The sequence below is a fragment of the Myotis brandtii genome, unplaced genomic scaffold (assembly GCF_000412655.1).
Source record: "Myotis brandtii unplaced genomic scaffold, ASM41265v1 scaffold157, whole genome shotgun sequence".
Lineage (NCBI taxonomy): Eukaryota > Metazoa > Chordata > Mammalia > Chiroptera > Vespertilionidae > Myotis > Myotis brandtii.
Window position 1 is genome coordinate 5,847,090 of NW_005355708.1, and position 15,057 is coordinate 5,862,146.

Here is a 15,057-nt window from a genome sequence, read left to right on the forward strand (position 1 = left end):
TCACTGAAGGAAGCAAGCCTCATGTTAGTTTCAAGCTGCCTGGCTGCCGGCCGCCATCTTGGCTGTTAGTTAATTTGCATATCTCCCTGATTAGCCAATGGGAAGGGTAGCGGTCGTACGCCAATTACCATGTTTCTCTTTTATTAGTGTAGATATGTACATAGTCTATGGTAAGACTATGTATGGTGTCAGGTAGGTACTAAACTTACCAGGGGGATCATTTTGTAAGTTATATAAATGTGCAGTCACTATGCTGTATACCTGAAACTAATATTGAATTCAACTATAATTGGGAGGGAAAAAGACTGCCATAGCAAAAGCGAGTTTAAATGACATTCCCCTCAAAAAGATCCAAGTTTTCAAGCATTCATGGGACAGTTGAAGAAAGAAAAGAAGAGAGGTTTTGTGAGTATTACCCATTCATGTATGTGTTGGCACAAAAAAATCAAATTCTAAGTCTTTCCTTTAACTTCTAAAATTCTATGCCCCAACATGTTACAAAGATCCCACCCCAAACTTCAAGATCCCAAAGGTAAAAGGGAATCTGAATTTCCAGGACTTCAAACAAAACAAAACACAAAAAACTAAAGCTCTAAATCCAAAAGAATCACCCACAAAGGGGATACTAAATCACTCAAGAAAACTGCAGATCTGAGTCTCTCTAGCTACTCTTACAGTATCACTTAAAAAGACGAAGACAAATGCTCTATTGCAAACTGGCAACTAAAAGGCCCACAAGGCTTCTATTAAAAATTCCATTTATTCAAGAAAGAAAAGTCCCTTTCAATAAAAAGTAACTGGAGAACCATTTGAAAGAGCTCTCTCATTCCTGGCATCTCACCTATCAGGAACCTAGAGGTCAAACATTTATTCCCATGGCCCAGTCATTTATTTTAAAATAGGTTTATAAAAATACTTCACTCTGAAATGCTTTGTTTTGCATTTGTTTGTCTGATTTTTGCTTTTAGGAACAGTAGGAAAATAGGCAGCAGTCTATCCCACAGTGATCTAACTAATGAATGCTCAGGTCTTTGGACTGAGGTTCCTTTCTCTTCATGCATCTCTAAGACAAAGGTAGAGGCAGAGGAAACCATACTGACCTAAACAGCTACTTCCTGCCTCACAAGAGAAGCAAACCAAATAAATCCAGCAGAACATGGCTGAGGGCAGGAAAGACATGGTGGTGCCTCAGAAGAGCATGAAAGAAACTCGTTTGAGATGGATGTCTAATACAGCTCATTTAAGGGGGTCACACATGGGAAGAGTGTGAGAGATGGGAGTCCCTAAAACTCCCCAAAGTTCTCTATACTTTTAAAATTTATAACATATGCAGATATTTCAACAAATGATATATTATCCAGTCCTACCACCAATGACTGTCACAAGTTTCTGGCCCAAGTTAAGTACAGAGTGCCCTGCTGCAAAGTTAATCCAGACAGTGGTGTTGAACTAGTCATCTTCTAGACATGACGGCAACATTAAGCACAACATGACCACACAGAAAGGGGTACCACCTGGGAAGCAGGTAGACAGTCTATAAAGCACGTTGATTTCACAAACTCTTGGAGTTCTGATGACTATTTCCTAAGAGACTACAAAGTTGACCAAGAGAATTTTCATCACCATGCTGACTGGCATAAGAGCTGATGTGACTATCCGGCAAAGAAATTCAGAACAGAACAGTCCAGTATCAACACTAAATTCTCCTCTCTGCCCATATGATTTAATAGAAAGCATCTCTAATGTTAAGTTTAATTATGAACAAAGTTTGGGAGAATTTGTCTAGGTTATTTCTTTTTCCTACCAAGAGAGTTTTACTGGCTTTGTTCTGTTCTTCAATAGTCTTGTTTAGCCCTAACCGGTTTGGCTCAGGGGATAGAGCAGTGGCCTGCGGACTGAAAGGTCCCAGGCACCAGTCAAGGGCATGTACCTTGGTTGCGGGCACATCACCAGTAGGGGGTGTGCAGGAGGCAACTGATTGATGTTTCTCTCTCACTGATGTTTCTAACTCTCTATCCCTCTCCCTTCCTCTCTGTAAAAAATCAATAAAGTATATATATATTTGAGTTTCTCAACTGATTGTCCTGCCCTCGCCCACGATCCAAAGCCTCCCCACCTCAGCTTATATATATATAGTCTTGTTTAGGCCCTCCTATTTTAGGAAACAAGATGCTGAGAATACTTTTAAATGGAACCCTTACTCTCATCCCTACCCCTGCCAACTTTTCTTCTAGTGACTGAGACCAGTGCCCATATCAGCATTCAATTGACTCTATGAGATTCTTTCTCCATTTCTATGAATGCTTCCTATGGAAAAGTCAAATAGCAAAGGCAGAGAAAGGTTTCCCTCCAACACTAGCCGCTCTTACCTCTGTAGTGCTCCATTCTAGTGTGGTGGGTGATACCCTGTGACCGAAAACTGAGGCTCAGGATATAACGAGGATCAGAGCTGTCTCGTACCAGGAAAGAACCATCTGGTTTCCCTTTCAGCTTCATCTCTGCATCTTCCCAATTCATTGGTCCCCAATACCAACCACACTAGCAAAGATAAAAAGCAGTCAAGTGGTTAACAACAGAGAAATGTCAAAGTGTTCAGCACAATCTATCTCACCATAGGAGAACCCCATTTCCAAAACATTTCAGTAGGGAAGAGCTGTAGGAGTATCTCAACCACTAGCAATACACACCAGGCTCCATATACATTTAACCCTCCAAAGTAGCAGAAGGAACATTCTACAATTCCATTACCAAGGCCCTTCAAAGAAGAGAAGGGGGACCCGAGTCAGTTAATCTGCCACAATCAGTTTAGACCAGGGGTGGGCAAACTTTTTGACTCGAGGGCCACAATGGGTTCTTAAACTGGACCGGAGGGCCGGAACAAAAGCATGGATGGAGTGTTTGTGTGAACTAATATAAATTCAGAGTAAACATCATTACATAAAAGGGTACGGTCTTTTTTTTTTTTTTAGTTTTATTCATTTCAAATGGGCCGGATCCGGCCCGCGGGCCGTAGTTTGCCCACGGCTGGTTTAGACTATGTAAACATTTCTCCACGCCTTTCCTTATCACATTCAATTCCACCACTACCCCCAAGTTTCAATTTTACAATATATTTTATAGAATTGATAACAGTAGTATCTTGCTTTGTCACTATAAATATAGAGACAAGGAAATTACTCTCCCTGTAAAAATAATACAAAGGGAGCCAGGTATAGAACTAGGGAGTAGGAGAGGAGGCAAGCCTCCAGTGCTCAAGTGCCACCTACCTTCTCCAACTCTCGAAGGCTGGCTGCAAAGCTGCTCGAGTCGGGCCGGTAGAGGGGACACTGGAGGTGTTGGGGGGGCTGGCTGTGCAGGGATTCAGCTGCTCGGATAGGAGCAATCCGCGGAAATGCATCTGTAAGGTGAGAGAGTGGTGGTCACTCGCTTACCCTCAATGCTCCCAACCACTAGTACACCCTCCTCCCAAAACAGAGATGCTAACTGAAGAGGGGCAAGGCATTAGAAGCTAAGCTGGAAAGGGTGAAAGCCAAAGCAGTGGGAAAGAGCTGATGGGCTGGAACAAAAAGCTGTGTGGGCTTGTGTAAGCTGTGAAGGATGGGTGAGGGCACTGAACCCCAGGAAGCGGGTGGGGAGCTGCTCACTAACCTGACTAAGGTGACTACTTCAGGGCCTTCACCAGCCTAGAGTGATTCCAACTTCTCCCACCTCGAGGTGAAGTGCCGGTAAAGCAGCCTTGGAAATAGTGACTCGCTTACTTGCCCAGGAAGTGTAACGATTTTGCCAGGCAAGTAGAAAAAAATGCCAATTTCATTCATTTTATTCCTTGGGTACTGGAGACTGGCAAAGCAGGTATGGGCTACTAAATGCTTGCTACATATTTACAAGGCTGCAGTCAGTACTAAAAGCTTAGAAAAACCACAGAACTTTGAAAACCAGCAATATATTAAACCTCCTCACTCTCCTGAAATTAGTTTCCTCAGTGATGTCTACTCAAGGATTAAAAAAAAAGTCTCAGTAGCAAAAAGACGAAAAAAATTCAATTGTCTTTTATCTCTAACAAAAATCGAATTCAACTCCATAAATAAAACAGGTTAGAAAAATCAGTTCTTGGCCTCATTTCTAAGGAGTTCTATAAGCTTTCTCATAAGTTCTGTTATTTCCATAAATAGATTTCTCCCATCCTTCAAAAAGTTTATCATTTGTACTCCCAACTCTTGAAGTCTCGTCTCTAAACTAAGCTAACCTGGGGCATGGGGTGGAGGAGGCGGAGGTAGGGGGAAAGACTGCAGGGAAGACCCCATCGGAGCCACAAGGACAGATGTAGGCAGCGTCCCACTGATATCATCTAGAAGAGAGAACAAAAGCAAAAGGTTCAGAAATATGAGCAGAGACTGAGCAAGGCGAAGCAGAGGAGACGGAGAAGGATCATCAGGCTGCCCTCTGGGGCAAGATGGCCTGACCTTCACCCCGTCTTTTGTACAGAGGGCAACAATCATCTTAATCTGGTTTCCTCTGCAGGAAAGTATGGATATTCTTAAAGCAGCCCACTAGGTGTAGATTCAGGGCAAGATAAATGCAGATCTAATCAACACATGGATAATAAATGCTGTAATAGCATGCAGGTAAGACACTCATTCAACCACTTAGGGAGATGATAGGGGTGCTGAGAAAGGGATAGGACATAATTGGTTCATCATTAGAAACCCAGGAGCTTGTAGGGCTCCTGGCAAATAAAAACAGGTCCGAGAGCTCCCCCTCCCACTAGAGCAAGAAGGTAGAGACTGGAGGAGACTATACCTAGGAGGCTGAGGCTTCTTCTCGGAGGAGGAGGGGGAGTTGGAGGGTGTGGAGAGGCCAGGCCCCGCTGAGAGATGTCCACATCCACAAGCGATACTGTTTCACCTGAGGGATTCATGGAGCAAGCACGTTACAGAACACCTTGCCCAAAGCTGAGGCCAGAGCAAAGGAAAGCAAAGGGCAAGCAAGGGAAGTTAGAGGTCCCTGGCTCTCAAAAAGCTCAAAATCTAATGCTCCCAGGGCTGGAATCACCCCCTAAACACCTGGGAAGTCAATTTTAAATGCTATCATTTCTTTACCATCTTAATGGTCAAGGATTCTTTAAGGATAAAAACAGCCCTAACTGGTTTGGCTCAATGGATAAAAACATGGGCTTGACAGTGGGAAAGTCAACTCATTGTGACTCTGCCACTGACAATATAACCTTGACCAAGCCATCTTTATTCAAATGGAAACCATTTATTTTTACAGACTTGCATACTAATTTCTGCTTTAGGGAGCAAAGTGAGCAGCTTGTTACAAGCCCAAGTTAACATAGAAAGCAAGTGCCAAAAACTGTAAGCGCTGCATGGTACACTGCATGCAAATACAGGTCCCAATGTTAGCCCTAACTTCTTCCTAAACGGCTTTCCATGTCTAGAGTTTTCACACTATTCATTCATAAGAGAACCCATTTCAGATATGAATTAGTTCTTAGTAACTGAGGCTACAAAGGTTGAAAAGTACATTTACAACCCTAATAATTAACTACTTCCACAGTCAGCCAAGAGTCAGGTAAGCTTAGAGGAAGCTTCTCAGTAGGAAGTTGATTGGGGGTGGGAGGTTAGGGAGATGACATGTGGTTTCTCTTTATTTCCCAGCATGTGATATAGTTCTGTTCTCTGCCATATACATTCTTCCTCGCCACCCAGCCCCATCTACCCTCTCTCCATTGAGTCACCAGAGGATGAAGGGTATTTTATTAACTAAGGATGACAGCCAAAAATAGGTCAGAACTCAGGATTTCTCTAATTTGAGGGTGTTATTTCCAACATCTTTTTCTTATTCAGGAGGCTCAATTAGCCCCTAAGCTAGATTTTATTATTATTAGAGACCAATGTCTCTAAAAGGTCAGGAGCAGGGCTTTTAGAACCTAATACACAGTTTTGGGGTTTTTTTTGTTTGTTTTTTTACAAAGTTCTTGAACATAGATTAAGATAAACAGAAAAGCTCTTCTAAAAGTCATCAGTGCAAGTTGTACTACATACTGGACTCATCACAGAGCTTAGTAACCAATAGCCTAGATGCCCAGAGCAATGCAATGAACCCAGACAAGTGTGCCTCCTGAAGGGTCAGAGAGGTCTAGGTTGTAGGAGTAGCCCCTCAATAAAAACATCATTCAAAAGAGCTAAGCTGTGTGAAACAAGAACACTTCAAATGTGGGTTCCTTACTTTAGAGAGGAAACAATTATTAACCAGAAGGATATATTACTACAGGATAAGATTCTTTAGTACTGGCCGGAGCCGGTTTGGTTCAGTGGATAGAATGTCGGTCTGCAGACTGGAGGGACCCAGGTTCGATTCTGGTCAAGGGCACATGCCTGGGTTTCGGGCTCCATCCCTAGTAGGGGGCGTGCAGGAGGCAACCGATCAATGATTCTCTCTCATCACTGATGTTTCTATCTACCTCTCCCTTCCTCTCTGAAATCAATAAATATATATATATGTAAAAAGATTAATTCTGGGCTTGAGGTAAAAACAGAGATCTCCTTCTTCACCTGTGCCTATTACAGGTACCAACACACTTGTTCTGACAGCTCATGGCTATCTATGTAGTAAGGGCTGGGGGTGGGGGTCCCACTAACCTGCTTAACTCTGGAAATGTCTATCCCTAATCATCATCTTTTTGAGGGACACAGAACCAAAAGAGTTTGAAATTGGGATTTTTTAAAAAATCTTCTCAGTCACAATCAATGAGTGCCCAGTTTCTGAGACTTGAAGCAATGTGAAGACCTTCTTTTATGCAGCTTATTCAAGCGGGAGCTTCGCATCTGACTGACATAACAAAAGGGCTCCCTCTGAAAAAGTTCCCCATTAAAGAAAAGGCAGTTGCCCAAAGGACATTCAACCGCTTTCCTTCTTTAGCAACTGTGTTCCTTGCTCTTAGATGATAGACTTAAATTAGACACAATGAAGAACTCTAACAGCTGCAAGAACTGCTAGCCCCTAAAATGGGTAAGTCAAGAGTTCACGTAATCCCCTTTGCCCAAAGTCTTTAAAAATAGACCAGATAATCATGGGTCATGTTTATTAGCTAATCCATGAACTCCCTTGGAAGCAGAGACAGGAATTGTATGATTTCTCAGGAGTCCTTCATGCACTGCGAGCCTATAAATTTGTAATTCCTCCTTTTAATTTATAAGTGATGACCCTGAACTAAGGACGGCATAACTGCCAGGGTCACTTAATTACCAGCAAGCCGTCACTCCTCAACCTATAAAGCATCCAAAGTCAAGAACACATTCTACACCATAAAAATAGCCCCACCCCAAACCCAGCAGGCAGGGAATGAAGAAAATAACCACAGAGAGGCCTGAAGCTCCCTCTGCAATGCATCTGTAAGTGTTTCCTGACAGGTCTCAGAACACTCCTGCTTTCAGATGTCAGAAGGGAAAAAAGAGAGAGAGAGAGAGAGATCACCCTTACCTGTGAATAGGGGGCTGAAGGAGACCGGAGAAAAGGCACTTTGAGTTCTTGTCAACCTGGGTTTCCTAGGGGGTGAAAAGCACAGAGAGAATAAGGGCTGGGGGGTGGTTAAATCTCTACAATACTCAATCCCATATGCACTGAAAAACAAAGCAAACCCAGTCATTATCAGCAACACTTTTGTAATAAAGCCTAAAATTTAAAGGGGGAGAATAAAATAATTAAGGCAATTCCTTAAATAGATCTGGCTACAGAATTCACCAGCCTACAAAAGCATGAGAAATCCCTTTGGATCTCTCCTCACCCAGCACATTGAAAGAGTAAAACACCTTGAGTGGTAATTAGCAAGTCTATTTCTGGAGGAAGTCAGAAACACAGTTGATTTGCATATGGGAACCAAGAAAAAGCCTCTTGATCTGACCAGATGCTTTCCCTCTGGGCCTCCTCCTAGGACAGCAGGTCGCAAGGTGAACCAGAGAACATGTTTGGGTTTGAGACCAGCACTACAGGATGCACATGTAATCTTCAACCACGAAAAACATGCACCAATGTCTCCAAGCCATGGGTTAAAGCCATCAACTAACAGGGGGGCTTCCTTAGGTTAGGGGCTCTGCCTGGCACCCAAACCAGATGGCCCCTTCTCCTCTCTGAACTGCCAGTCACACATTCTCCTTGTGGTTTCCCCTTGATGCTGCTCCAGGGAGCGAGCTGGAAAAACCCAGATCTCCTGTGAAAGGATAGACTTTCTGGCTAGAAATGTGCTAAGTTTAATACTTTCAACAATAAAGATAAATTTTATAAATAAAACAATGCACATTATTTAAAAAATCACCTCAGGATGACTGAACTGACGACCACTAGGGAAAGACTTGTGGAGGCGATGAAAATATGCTATATCTTGATTGTGACAGAGGTCATGATGACTATATACTTTTATCAAAATTAACATGTTAAGCGCCCAGTCAGTCACCGGTGACTGACACTATACTTTCTGTCCAGAAGACAAAACAGGCTGGACGCTTAAAGTGTTAATAGAACTGGACACATAAAAATGGTGAATTTTAGGTGGTATGTAAGTCCTACCTCAATAAACCAGACTTTTAAAAAACTCCCACCACTGAGCCCACTGTATGGGAGAACATATTTGGCAATGATACATCTGATAAAGGGTTAATATCCAAAATATATAAGAAACTCATACAACTTAACAAAAGGAAGACAAACAATGCAATTAAAAAACGGGGACCAAAAAAAAATGGGCAAAGGACCTAAATAGATACTTCTCCAAAGAGGACATACAGGTGGCCAAGAGACATATGAAAAAATGTTCAAAATCACTGATCATCAGAGAGATGCAAATTAAAACAACAATGAGGTATCACCTCACACCTGTCAGAATGGCTACCATCAACAAATGACAAGTGCTGGCAAGGATGTGGAGAAAAGGAAACCACTGCTGGTAGGAACGCAGACTGGTGCGACCATTATGGAAAACAGTATGGAGTTTCCTCAAAAAATTAAATATGGAACTGCCATTTGACCTAGCAATCCCACTTCTAGGAATATATCCTAAGAAACCCAAAGCACCAATCAGAAAGAATGTATGCACCCCTATGTTTACAGCAGCACAATTTACAATAGCTAATATTTGGAAAAAGCCCAAGTGCCCATCAGCAGATGAGTGGATAAAAAAGCTGTGGTACATTTATACCATGGAATACTATGCATCAGTAAAAAAGAATATCTTACCCTTTGAGACAGCATGGAAGGACCTGGAGAGTATCATGCTAAGTGAAATAAGTCAGTCAGAGAAAGACAAGTATCACATGATCGCACTCATACTCATATGGAAGCATGGAACAGAGTGTGGAATCTCAGGGGGAAGGCGGGGAGGATGGGTAGGTGGGAGGTAATCAACCAAAGACCTTGTATGCATATATGCATGGCCCATGGACACTGACAACAGGGTGCTGAAGGTCTGGCGAGGGGCGGGGGGAGGAAATGGGCTAGAGGGGGTCAATGGGGAAAAAGGGGGACATATGTAATACTTTCAACAATAAAGAATTATAAAACAAACAAACAAAAACCTCCCACCACTGATTTGAGGGCCTGACTCTGGGCCTTGTAGCTGGCTCACCTTCCAAAATTATTCTCACCCAAAGGACTAAATGAAACTTCAACTGCACCGATGCAGGAGGAGAGGTGAAGCAAAGAAAATCATATTTAAAATTATTTTACTTTAGATCTTTATGCATTTATGTTTTAGCATAGATATCTGAGATTCTCAGAACTCACTTCAAACAAAATTTCAAAACCATACTGTAAAGATCTTACTCAAAAATAGCCCAGAAGCTAGATTTCCGCTCCCGAACTCCCTCTGCAACCTCCGTCCATGCTGAGACACAAGAAGTCTAATGATGGTGCCCATCATACTAGTAAATGCCCCATCCATGGCACCCATGGGAGAAATGGCTGCATCATGCAAGACACAAGCATGATGCATGGTCCCTGTTTATAAAAGTTGCTCATGACAGTCTGCAGCTTAGTTCCAACACTCCAGAGGGCTGAAATAGAAAGTTAATTCCACTGGACATGAACTTTAAGACTGAAGAGCTTCCAAACTGATTTTTATTTGATAACTATGGGTACAACATTAAACTCAGCAAGGAGAAACCTAAAGCACTGGTCTTTCAAAGGGTTCACACCTCAGCCACTTGGCTGTTTGCCTCTTTTCAAAGGAAGCTGCATTACTCTGCCATCTGCCCATGCTGGGGACGAATCTCTTCAGTGCCAAGTACTGAAGAACGGCAGTACCCAAATGCACACAGCTTGCGGAGGCCTTCTCACTCCACCTCATCTCCTCCCCCGCCCCCAGCATTTTGAAGGAAATCATAGTTTCTAGGATCTGGAAAAAGAAATACATATGAATCTAAACCCAGGCACAGTCATTTAAGAGCCCTGGGATGGGTTTTTTTCCTGGCAAATAAGGGGGCCTCAGAGCTGGAAGCTTGGAGAGGTAGGTCTAAGATGCTGAAAGGCTAATAATAAGTGTTTCTTTCTCTCTTCGGGGAGACACTAACTGAAAATCCAAAGCAGTTTCTGTCTCAAGGATCCTGGGAGCATTCTAATGGCAGTCACTCATGAAAAGACCAATCTAGATGAGAATTAAAAAAACAAAGCAAGGGAATGATTAACATAAAATTGAGGACGGTGGTTACAGTAGCTGTGGAGATATAATCAGGAAACAACACACAGGGGTCTTCAAAGGTAACTGATAACATTCTATCTGCTAAGCTTAAAGATGAGTACCTAGGTATGCATTTATTATTATAGTGCACACACACACCTCCTTTTGCATATATGAAACATTTAAAATGATAAAAGCTGGATGTGCTGTTTTTGTTTTTTTTTAAAACATGAATGATAGGGATAACATTTTTAACTAACCTTTCTATAACCCATTCCCATGTTATTTTATTTCTCCCCAGATCACCTTGACGAGCATTAGGGTGCAAAGTTAAGCCATTGTTAACTTTGCTAGTGGGCGATGTGCATCTTAGTAGCAGAAAGACTTGGGGGTGGGGGGTGGTAGGATTTGGTGGGCTATGCCTCAGGTGGGTGGCAAGAGACCTTAGGCAAAGGTCTTCTTTGAGGCTAAGTTGTCCTTTGTGACAGCTAAGCACTGCCTGTGCTGCAGGTAACTAAGAGACAGAAGGCCTCTGTCCTTCTCCACTCTGAAAATTGCTAATTGTATGGCAATAGATCTGTGGGATAAAAGGAGTTAAAAGAATTAGACTAGACAGGCCGACAACACACTGATATAACCACTGGCCACTTTTCAAATTCCTTGAAACCTAAAATATAAACAATGAAATAGCAATGCCTTCCCTTCTTTGTCCATTAATCTCCTCTACTGATGCCTTATGACTTACACATGTTCTTTTCTACAGTAACTTCCAAACAAGAATGTCCAAATATCAGGCTTTACAGCCGCAAGTTACCTCTGCCCCTGCTAAAGCACACAGTGCCAAGTCAGCCAGCCTGTGCCATTTTCAACACGTCATAAGCCAGTGTCTGTTCATGTGCTACAGGCACAAAAACCATGTGTTCATTTTTAGTTCCAATACACAGACATCTGTGCAGCAAGGTCAGATCCAAAACTCCATCATAAACCAACTAAAGAACCTATGGAGGGAACTTCCAGGGAAAAGCCAAAAGGTATAGTGCAAGGTCTAAAACCTTAGGAATGATGTTAGCAGGGGAAATAAATATTAAAGAGTGAAAGATACAAGACTCAAATGGACAGAGATTTCTGAAGCCAGGCTGCTCGTTCTAAACAAGAGCTGCCAACCACAACCACAACCACTTTGTGAAAAATAGTTAAAAAGATCAATAGAGTATGGGCCAAAAACGCAAACGTAGAGTCAGAACTTCCTCATCACACCATACAATCATTTTGCTCTCACTATGTCATGCTATTTCTTAAAACTACCCCCTTGGACCTGAAGACCCAAGGAAACAGAGAAAAGGATTTCTCATGTCTGCCAATTCTGTCCACAGCAGCAGGGTCCCAAACTGATGCCAAGGCAGCCTGCCTCTCTTTCCAGAATTGTATCTTCCCCCCGAAAGCAAATAGAAAACGACTACAGAACTGTTCTCCATTTTTCCACTTCACAACTATGAAGATCGATAGTAATAGCCTTAGCCATTAACTCAGAAAAAAAAAAAACTTAATGAAACTTTACAACCAAGTGTGTATTATGATCATTTTTTTTAAAAAGTCAGATCAAATACCATTTTTCACCAAATATAAAGGAAGACAATCAGCTCAACATATGTGAAACAGAAAAGGGAACTTCTCTGGTTTTCCTGAAATAGCAATTCTATATTACACTGAAGCCCTCAGGCATCAAGCCCAGCTCTGTAAATTCAACATATGTGTTAAAGGCTTAGCCCAGTCTCCACAACAGAAACCTGGTTAGTTGGTGGGCCCATTTCATCCTTCACTTCAGAGTTCTCTAAGCTAACTCATACTAGATTGAAGACTCAAAATAACCAGGCAGGTCCACTTAGCACACTCTAAAACATCAGAAAGGAACTAAAGTGTTTCTTAATGTTAAACTATGGAAACTGTTAGCCTTATAAAATGATTGTAGGAAGTATTTTCTAGTGGTAACTGTGGGAAAGGTAGATATTAAGCAGAGCAAAGAGAATCATGTCCAGAGGTTACTGTAAAAGCCCCAAATTATACAGCAAAGACTATAGAGATTCCAACCATCATTAAGGCAGAAGGCATATACCTTCTGGCAAGAGACTGAGATTTCTCACAGCTTCCAGGTCCTACCAATCAAAACAAGAGAACAAGCTAAATATCCAAACGCATTCTTCCTTCCTTAGGAGGTGCAGATCCATAGAAATCACAACTACCCTGGCCAGACTTACCAAGTTTCTCACAGCTGCGAGGCTGCCAGCAAGACTGGCACATAGTAAGCTGTGTAACAGCTAACAAGCAAATCTAGCATTAAAAAAAAAAATCACCAGTTCAATCTTTATTACTTCTCCAAAAGCACAAAATATTCCATCTCCACTTCTCTTGTCTTCACTCTATTCCTACAAGGTCAGGATAGGGACCTTGTTACTAAAGAATAAAGAGAGAGAAGCATGAAGAAAGCAAAACTGGCCAGCATCCCACAGCTGATGCTGGAGTTCTACATGGAGTCTAGGTGTTCACATTCTCTGTCCAACAACCTGCCTCCTAACAGCAGTCAACCGAACGTTCGTACACAGATACCTAGCTCTTCTCCAATTCATCAGAAAAAGCCCTTGGACCAAAAAATGTAATTCTCCAGTGCCCTGAACTAAGCTTTGCAGATCTACAGCCCAATTTGCTCTGCAGCAGAAATCTGTATTGTGCTTAGTGTGAGGTTTGGTGACAGAGCAGCCAATGACCATTAAATTCTGCTTCCAAAGGCAAAAACCGTATAATGTTATATGCCTTTTCCTCTTCCTAATCTATTAGACAGAGCAGCTAATTTCACGCCACACCTCATATCTAGCGTCTCTGGAATCTTAGACCAAGGCCTGGTCAATATGGAACAAAGGCAAGACAAATCACAAGAAAATTAGCAATCTGTCCTATGTCATTGCCCACAGCTTCAATCCTGCCTTCCCCCCATATGATGAAAATTTCATCTATACTGGTTAAGTGGAGCATCAAATGCAGAGACTACTACAAAAGAGCTGTTTCAGCAGCCACACACTTTTTAAGACCTGAGCATGAGTTCATTGGAGGCAAATGCAGAAACAGGTCTCCCTGAAGGGGTAACACGCATCAACCTACTGATTTCTTTAGGGACTTTGGTTTGGTTTGATACCCAAAACAAGCCCCTGGCTCAGCTGTTCAGGGAGGGCAGCAACGTCAAAGTAACCCCACACTTTCCTTTTGGAGGACCCAAGTTCCCTTGAAAAGAGAAGTCCATGGATGAGTGGTTCCCAGTCCAGGTCATACTTCAGGATCAACTGGGGAGCTTTTTAAATATCAAATTCTTGGGCTCTCAGACATACTGATCTTCCTTTTCTCAAAGCTCCCCACGTGATTCTGGTGCACAAAGTTCTCAATCTATGTGTCCCTGTTCTTCAGCCTTGGGTTGTGGCTGCCAGTGTGTCTCAAGAATCCATCACATGAGCTGCACCAAAACCAATTCCAACCTTTCTAAGAATTCATTCAGCAGCACAAACCACAGTGGCAGTTACCACAAGGGAAGTCTCATTTCATTGGCACAAAAGGTGACAGCTTTCTAAACCAATATACTGGATGACAGAGAGCAGTCCACCCTTCAGAAATGCAGGGGGGAAACCTCAATGCCTAAGTTTGAAAGTTTCATCAATTAGCCTGGAACTCATGCACCAATGCTTCTACTACTCAGACTTGGAATTCTCACATGGGCTTGACAGCAAAGCTATTTTCTCTTCCCACGGACAGTGGTCAGCACACAGGCTTGAGATACCAAGTACATAAGAGACCAACCAACCAGGAAAACATGAAACCTTGGTGCTGAGAGGCCCAACTGAGTGTGGGCCTACAACTCATCACATCATTTGTAATGCATGAGTGTGAAGGGAGGGGGTGGGCTGCTGGTAGAACAGAAAGAGGAATAAGCAAGGTGGTCACAATGCAACACCAACTTTTTGTCCCAAAGGACACACATTTCCAGCCATCGCCTTGTGAGAGTTCATGGTAGACAGACACCTACCTTGGAAAAACTTTAAAAGCCGGGCCAGGCTAGGGGTGGAGGCATGGTTTCAAGTCATCTCTGAACTGGAGGGATGCTAACCAGGTGAGAAACGTCAAGGGGAATGAACGCAGGGGGAAAGCCGTTTCCCATAGTTAGCTCCGACCTAATGAGCCATGTCACCACCTTTCAGCCCCAATTCTCTGCCTCCTTACGAACACCATGGCCTAAGAAGGGCCAGGATCTCGTTAGAATACAAGGGAAATGAAGCACAAAAGGCAAGTTTGGCGGCCAGGCCCCCAGCGGGTCTTACCTCCCGGCGTCCAGCTCCCGGCCGGCA

The 15,057-nt window shown here is 42.7% G+C and overlaps 1 protein-coding gene across 1 annotated transcript in view; it reads right to left on the reverse strand.

Moving 5' to 3' along the window:
- Nucleotides 1–15,056, reverse strand: part of SOCS7 (suppressor of cytokine signaling 7) — a gene marked incomplete at its 5' end in the record, with an annotated part of 20,309 nt that extends 5,253 nt beyond the window's left edge. The window contains 6 exons of the mRNA XM_005862000.2: nt 2,370–2,538; nt 3,267–3,397; nt 4,247–4,348; nt 4,801–4,905; nt 7,486–7,550; nt 15,031–15,056. Of these exons, the coding sequence (XP_005862062.1) occupies nt 2,370–2,538; nt 3,267–3,397; nt 4,247–4,348; nt 4,801–4,905; nt 7,486–7,550; nt 15,031–15,056 (598 nt within the window). The remainder of the gene's footprint in view (nt 1–2,369; nt 2,539–3,266; nt 3,398–4,246; nt 4,349–4,800; nt 4,906–7,485; nt 7,551–15,030) is intronic.
- Nucleotide 15,057: the final 1 nt, after the last annotated feature.